At 42.9% G+C, this 7,999-nt stretch overlaps 1 protein-coding gene across 3 annotated transcripts in view; it reads left to right on the top strand.

Moving 5' to 3' along the window:
• The window catches only part of MAPKAP1 (mitogen-activated protein kinase associated protein 1), a 94,715-nt gene that overhangs the window by 47,578 nt on the left and 39,138 nt on the right, over positions 1-7,999 (top strand). For all 3 annotated transcript variants that reach the window (XM_009892288.1, XM_009892289.1, XM_009892287.1), the window contains exon 6: positions 887-996. In XM_009892288.1, coding sequence (XP_009890590.1) covers positions 887-996 — 110 coding nt within the window. The remainder of the gene's footprint in view (positions 1-886; positions 997-7,999) is intronic.

Below are 7,999 nucleotides of genomic sequence, written 5' to 3'. Positions count from 1 at the left end.
AGACAAAGCTCTTCCTCCTGTCCAAAGAGCTTTGCAAAACAGTTTTTGCCGTGCAGTGCACACCTCTCCCGTGGGTGCCCAGCAGCGCTCCGGTTCCTGTGCTGGCTGTCTGCAGTGACATCTACTGACTGAGCAGAGATTGACTGCGAGGTCCGAGGGGCAAAATTTACTGATCTGTTAATCCCGCGTCTCTTCTATTACGTTGTCACCTTCTCTGCTTCCCCAGTGATGCCACTTCCAGTCTTTGGCTGGCGGTACCTTCCCTCCCCGTCCCCATCCCCGTCCCCGTGCCATGCGGGCTGTCCGGCGGGCGGTGGCAGGACAAGGACCCCACTGTCCTAAACTTCCCCGAGATTTTGTGCCATGTTGTTCACCGAAATGTGTCCAAAGAAAGCACGTTACTTACGTTTGAGATAATGCTATACGTCAATAACGCTGAAAAGCTGCTGTTATTTCTCTGAGTGTTGTTCTTCCCCTTCTCCTTAATGATTCGTTACGTCTGCCACCGGGACACACATGGAAGTGGCGTTGCAAACTGTTTCTCCTGTATGCGCTGTGAAACACCGAGCAGATAGTTAATAATGAGTAGTTGAGGAGCTCTGCGGGTACATTTGCTCATTTTTCTTATTTAATGATGAAAGCAAATTCATCAAAAATAACGATAAATTAGGAAGGCCCTTACGCACCTTGAATCTCAATCCATTTTCTCCATTTTTGTCTCTGCCTTTCTAAGGGAGTTGCTCAGTTTCTCCTTTTGACTTACTTTTACAGCACGACCGCGCTCGTTGTTGTGCCTAACAAGTCCTTTGCTTGAAACTAACAAAAATTGCAGTGAGCTGCCTGGTGATGATTATTTTGTAAAAATGCATGTGCATCTGTCTTGCAGAAATGCTGCTCATGGATTCTCACTTATTCAGGTGGACAGTATGAAGGTCACCATGAAGGATATCTTACAAAAGGCCTTAAAGAGAAGGAAGGGATCACAGAGAGGCTCAGGTGGGTTATTTATCGTATTTTCTAGAGGGTAGGGTGTTTTTCCACGAGCATATTTTCTGTCGCTTTTTAACTGTTGTGAAAGAAGCTCTATTTGTTTTGGTGGGTGTTGTGATCTCCAGCGCCGCTCCGCAGCAGTTCTGCGCACAGGTCTGTGCTCTGGGTGCTGGCGAAACGCAGACAGCGGAGGAGCCGCATAATGTTTGCTGCAGAGCAGTATATCCATTACTGCAAATATTTATGGTAACAAAGCCATTTGCATTCAAGTCCAGCGAGTGGTAATTTGAGATGATGGGTGGAAGTACAGTAAGACCAGTCCTTGATAGAATTTGTATACTTTTAATTTATGTAAGAAAATGATGCTTGGTATGATTTTAAATGATTTAAAGGATTCGTTGTTAGTTGCAGAGAAAAAGAAAAATTTACTTTCTGCAATGTTGTCAAAATAGTACTTTTATAGTTAAGACATATCAACATTTAAAAAAAGAAAATTTACAGTACTTGCATTTATGTTTTAAAGCAATGCTTTGCCAGGGTGTAAATGTGCATTCACGTACACGTTAGTATATATATTTCAAAAGTATAAGGCTGGGAGATCTTTCCAGCAACAAGAAATAATTACTGTGAGAAATGGCACCGAGTCTTGTCACGCAACAAAGGAACTTTAATATAAACCTATCTATATACTAGGTAAAGATAAGGATCTTGTCTTTGTAAATGAATGAAACCTCCTTATATACCCTTAGTTTTAACTATGGGAAAAGAAAATAAACCCCGTTCTCTTTAGAAAAAGTAGTTTGGCGCAGTTTTTAAACGAGTGTATAATCTGTCATGGATTTAATTAGCTATCTTCAGATGAGAGCTGAAGTTTTAATAAAAGTTAGAAGAGATAACACAGTGAAGGACACGGATGAGCTGTCTCAAGGCCATATTCCAAGGGAACGATAAGAGCTGTAAAAAATGGCAGAGGAGAGCAATTGAATGAAGCAATGAAAATCTGATTCTCGTAAAAAGAAAAAAAAAAAAAGGGCTGGGGGGGAGAGAGAGGAGAGCTGCTGGTAGGGGTGGTTGTAGATGAGACCCGCCAGCGTCTGCAGCAATTTGGCCGCTGGCCAGGAGTCATTGTTCACCCTCGGCTGTGGCGGCTCCGTCCAGATGTGCCAACTGCACGTTTCGGCTTTTGCCAGCTGACTGCGCCGTTTGATAACCAGCTCTCTGGATGCCCATCACTGGCCGCAGAGATAGAATTAAATGATGATGATCTTCCCACAAGTTGGGAGAGGAAACAATGCATATAAATCTTGATTTCATCTCAGCGTGAGAAGTCTTTATCCATCATCACTCATAATGAACAAGTCGTTAGCTGCGATGAATGGTGTTCTGTTTTTTCAAACACCTCTTTTGTTCACTTTTTGGGTGACTTTTATTTATTTCCTGGGGTCAGATTTCTTTTCCCTGAAGGGAGGTGGCTAAAGGATTCACTTAGCTCAGTCTTCAAACTACTTTCCTCCTTCGTGTAACAGATGTTTTACTATTTGCCCATTTGAAATTTGGTTTTGCCTTTATTTTGTTACTTTTGCACAGTAGTTTAGAAATGGAATGGACCTGTCATTTATTCTTTCAGCTAATACGTTCATTTCTACTGTGTTGGTGCTCCTGCTCAGAAACCTTTGTAGTAACAGGGTATGTAAGCGTGTATGTTATCATTGGGGGGGGATGTTAATTAGTTATAAGAAATCATTTAAGTTTACTTTTTGTAAATTATCCATGTGACATCTCACCTCTTTGATATGACCATCATCCCTGCTGTGGGTATAACCATAGTAGAAATCGGAACAAAATATAGGTATATTTACTTTCAAACATGTAATTGGTTTTCTTGAAACAGTGAGTGTTGCCTGCAGATTTCAGTTTAAGGCTCTGCATAGATACGTCCCGAGTGAGGACCTGCAGGTGTAAGCTTCATGGGTTGCAGCCCCTGCGAGAAGAGTGATCGCTCCAGGGAAAGGTTCCTGCTTGAAATCCCGTATCGCTGTATTTCATAAATGAAATATTCAATTTTTTGTTTTATTTTTTAAATGTTAGTGAGCACTCAGTGCGTTATTGAAGTTGCGATGTAATACTGTCACGTGGGTGGAGGCACTTCTTAGATTAGGTATTTATGTACTAAATTGGTAAATCATGAATTAAACTTTCTTATTAAAATTGTCTTCCCTCGTCCAAAACTTCCCTTATTCCCAGTTGCTTCCCTTACCCAAAACTGCGGAGCGTCAGTCAGCAGGCTCTGGGGGCAGGGGGCTGGGAGGGTCCTGCCTCTCGCCTGTGCACCAGCAGAGAGGGCAGCTCTCCCCTCTCGCCCCCGCACCTCCGGGTGCGCGGCAGCCTGCGCCCTGCGCCCGGGGAGCGCATGGGGGGAAGAGGTTGTGTCATCATTCGTCGTCTGCCGCCGGGGTCTTCAGATTGGGAGCCGATGTGCCCTTACTTTCCCTGGGAGCTGCACAGATAAGCGGAGTTTGGGAGCAGACTACGGCACGGCCCTGTGCCGCGGTGCCTCACGTCACTGTTAAGCAGTGGATTGGGATGTCAAAGTTCTGAATGGAAGATGAGACATAATTTAGGAAAAGCATTTCTTCTCATTCAGCAATGTGTCCTTTTAAGTTGGTTGTTCCGATTTTCAGAAAGTGCTAACCAAAAATAGACTTAACCTGTTTATTTAAAGCTGTTGTAATAGTTTAATAGAACTGAAACACCTATGAACTTTTCTGCACATTTTCAGCGTGCCTCCAGACCACTCTTCACAGGACAAAGGAATTTATTAGGTTTACAGCTTACGCTGTTTTCAAGTACTTGTATAAGAAATTGCTTTCTGACTTATTTTCACCACTGGCTTAGATGACATTTTTTGAATTGGTCCCATGTTTGTAGGAAAATGCAAACCTTGATTGGCTGCTTTGGGTGAGGAAGAAATTGAAGAATTCCCATATAGTCAGGAAGGGTACGTTCCACCATGACCAGGGCTAAAATACTGGACTAGTTTTCTATAATTATTTTATCCAGCCGGTAACCTGTACCTCACAAGTAGGTTTGTCAACGAGCAATTGAGTCACAAGTTCCTGAACATTTTTACGCCGTGGTCACCTCTGTGAGTCGGTGACCTTCTGAGCTTCTCTGGTTTTGACTTCTGTTTGAAAGTGCCGTTGCCATCCTTGCGGCTCCCAACCCTCGCCTCCCTCCAGGAGCACGAGGCTGAGGGTGGCACAGAGCCCTGCTCTCGACGGATGGTTGCGCAGAGCGATTTCCCCGCGCTCGGTGCCAGCACGTGCACCGGTGTTCCCGTAGCTGCGGTGCGAACTGCGTCTGTAAAAAAAAAAATCAATGTGTTTATTTCAAAATCCCTTTTGTTGAAAAGATTAAAGCTGAATAAAGACTTTTGGCTGCGATTTAACTTCAAGCCAAAGATTATTTGTTGCAGGAAGATACAGGTCAGTAGAAGGAGATAGAAGTGGGGTACGACCTTTGTTTCATAGAAAGCGGCATGAAAAAAATGGCAGCAATATTGTGATTGTGCCCAGCTCTATTTAGATGTTATGTCAGATAAAATCATTGCAAAGTGTTCAAAATATTTCACGTTCCTTGCAGTTTTCCTTTCTTGGTGTCACAAGGCTTTTGCTTTAGTCGTATGAACTCTGACCATTTCTGAATAATAATTTTTGAGTCAGTCAACAGGAAATGCAGGTGGTAAAATAACCTGTATGTGTTAGCGCTGAGAGAACCGCGGCCCCGAAGTCGTTTCGTAGAGGACACGGTTGTTGTGAAGCAGTGCTCGGGGAGCCCGGTGACCCGTCCCACCGCAGGCAGCAGCGGGGGGTTAATGGGAATACTGTATCATCTCTTGCCACGTCCCCACATAACCAACTGGAAGAAGTAGATGGGGATGGCTGCAAGTTAGGGCAAAGCCTGCAACAACCAGTCAGTGCTGCATACTGGAGAAGATAAATCTGCAGAGGAAATTGTTGAGGCAGATGTTTAATTAGTTGGAGTCAGGCTGGATAAATCAGGATCGGAACTGTCTGTACAGATATGCTGGTGTGCCTTCCTTTTCTCTGGGCTGGTTTCATTGTCTTTAAAAACTAACTGTTCTTTTAGCTTAGGAAAGAAGCAGCAAAACCAGTCACATAACCTCTCTGTTATTGTAATGGATTCCCTTGTGTACACTCATAAAATAGAAAATGTAATTGATGTTTTCCTATGGTAATGAAAAATAACTAAGTAGAATACTTTATCATCAATTTGTTTAACCTATTGCGTGCTCAGCAGCATGTATTGCGCATGCATATTTTACGTGAGAGCTGGAAATAAAACACTCTTGGTTGCGGAATGAGCTCCCAGAGGAGACTGGTCTAATCCAGCGATGGACCACCTAGAGGGAGGCTCAGTGACATCTCCCGTGCACGAGAATTTTCTCGAAACATCCAGAATGGGGGAGAAGGGGACTGCGGCTGGGGTGACACCCCGACCCGGGCAGGCAGCGGCGAGGAGGAGAGGAGAGCTGGAAGTTCTCCAGGGCTGCGGGGACCCCACTGGGCACGTCCCGTTGGCCTGGGCAGTGCTGAGACACGGGTAAAGGGCCTGTGGAGAGCCCCGACGTCCATAGGTAGTTTAAGGATTGCTTTGTATGAACTTTGTGTCTACGTCTCTTTGAGAATGTGTTTGGACGTTGTGAGCACTCCAGCAGCTGTTGGTTTGGTCCGCAGTGTGGCAGATCTACAGAAAGGGGATCGGATGTGTGAAATCACGAGCATGAGAACTTCTCTTTCTCCCTGAATTTATCAGTGGAAATGTCAGATATGGTGCTGTCTGGATTTTGGACAGATATAATAATGGACTCTTGAAAAGCCTTTTTGGAAGGGGAGATTTGGATGGTTTAGTACTTGCTATAATTCTGCTCCCTAGAAATCACCAAGAGTCTTAATATTAACTTCTAAAAAAGGTAGATATTAGGCATGCCGTTAAAATCCCACCCTCATGCTTTGCAGAGGAAGTTCTGTAGGTCGTACAGATCATGTTGCATAACTGTAAAATACCATTTTCAGTATAACGTGATTTACTTTACTACGAAATGATTTTCCTACACAGCCAATGTGGTGTGCGTTTCTGCTGGTCTTTCTTACTTTTACAAATACCAGTTACTAATACCACTTAGCCTAGGAGTTTAGGTTATGGTAGATGTACATTTTAAATCCTACTTTTTAGGAAGGCGCTCGGTTGGACCAAGGAAAGCACAGTTTTTCCAAGATGGAATGCAGAGACCCTCATGTTCAGACACCCCGGCACAGCTGAGACCGCTCTGACAGCATCCCACAATGTGCAGCAGGCGAGTAGATCTTATCAGGCGTTTGATATCTGCACTAAAGCCTGCATTCAGTATTTTCTATAAAATATGTTCACATGGCTTATAGTTTTAAGAACATAAGCAAGATGATGACTTCATTCTTGATACTTTGTCTATCTTGATGCCATGGTGATTCTCAAATTAAATATGTGCAGGAACTATACGTACACTTGAAAGTTATCTTCCTCGCCTTCGAGCTGTCTCATTCCTTTTGCTCTTCAACAAATATATTCTCCGGGATGCCAGTTGCCTTCTCCTCCAGAGCTTGACTGAATGGACTATAAATACTAATACAAAGTAAATAAGAATGCAGAGAGAATGTGTGCAGAGGCTTTGTTTTCAAACAAATTAAGCATTGATGTCAGTATATAAAAACCAAATGTTCTTGGAAGGGAATGAGAGACAAAAGTAAACAGTGTAAAATGCTGAAATGTTAGAATACTGCTGCCTGTTCCTGGTCCATGTCAGCCTCTCTTCATTTGGAATTTCTTGTGAACAGCGAAGCCTTGTCTGATTAATCTTGTCTGATTTCAAGTAGAAATTCTTTGCAGGGTGAACATGCTACTGATTATTATTTAATAGCTGCTTCAAACTGCAAACAGCCCTGAACCAGAAATGCTCAACCCTTTTAAGAACAAAATGCTATACAAGTTTAATTGTTATAAACAATACCTTCTGCCAACATTTCACAGACATGACCTGTATTTTCCGTAGGTTAGAGTGAGAGTTATTAACTTAGTATTCCGTTCACTTTGGAGAAAGACTAATACTTTTTCTATAAATGAAAACAGCTGCTTTACAATAACATTCAAGTCCCTAACAGCTGTCAACTAGTGCTTTTTGCATTCTTTAAAATGTGTAAAGTGACCAAAAATAGTCTAAAATAATCTTACTAGTCTGGATAAGTGTATTATCTCACTGCCACAGGAAGCTGAACAATAAGGAAAGAGAAAAATTCAAGAAACGGGGGTGGAACATAAAAGTCTCCATATCATATTTTAGTCTCTACAACAGAATCAAAGGAATTATAGCTGCAAAGCCCAGTTAAAATCATCGGTTCCATCACCAGGTAACTCAGAGCTGTGGCAAGCAGCACAACCTATTACAAACCCGTGTTTTGTAGTTGTTTATTATTCCTGTATTTCAGATTTGTTCACACAGAGCTGTTAAGTTATCCTTCAGAACTTTGGGAACAGAAGCTCAAAGTACAGAGTGCTGCTGCAAAGAGGAGGCTCATCTTCTGCTCAGAAATAACTGGGGAAAAAAAAATCACTTTCTAACAAAGCGGTCTTAGCACCACTTTTAATGTCAAATTTCATGTCTTAAACATGCTTCTGAAACTGTTTATAAACGTGTTTTATTCAAAACTTAAATGGGAGATAAGCAGAAGCTGCAATACAAAGAAATTATTTGGGTGAAAAAGCACTTATTGCCCAGCGCCCCCCCGGCCCAGGGGAAATCGCACGGGTGCTGTGAGACTGGAGGTTTTCGTTTTAACCTGTCCCGTGATTTTCCCATTCCTGGAGTATCTCAGCAGTTGTGTTGGTAAATACTTGGTCTGGATGCTGCGGTGCCGTATTCGATTTGTCTTGTTACCGCCTCCCGCGAATGCCG

The sequence above is a fragment of the Charadrius vociferus genome, unplaced genomic scaffold (assembly GCF_000708025.1).
Source record: "Charadrius vociferus isolate BGI_N301 unplaced genomic scaffold, ASM70802v2 scaffold549, whole genome shotgun sequence".
Lineage (NCBI taxonomy): Eukaryota > Metazoa > Chordata > Aves > Charadriiformes > Charadriidae > Charadrius > Charadrius vociferus.
Note: the sequence above shows the minus strand (reverse complement) of the source record. Positions and strands in the feature narration are given on the sequence as shown.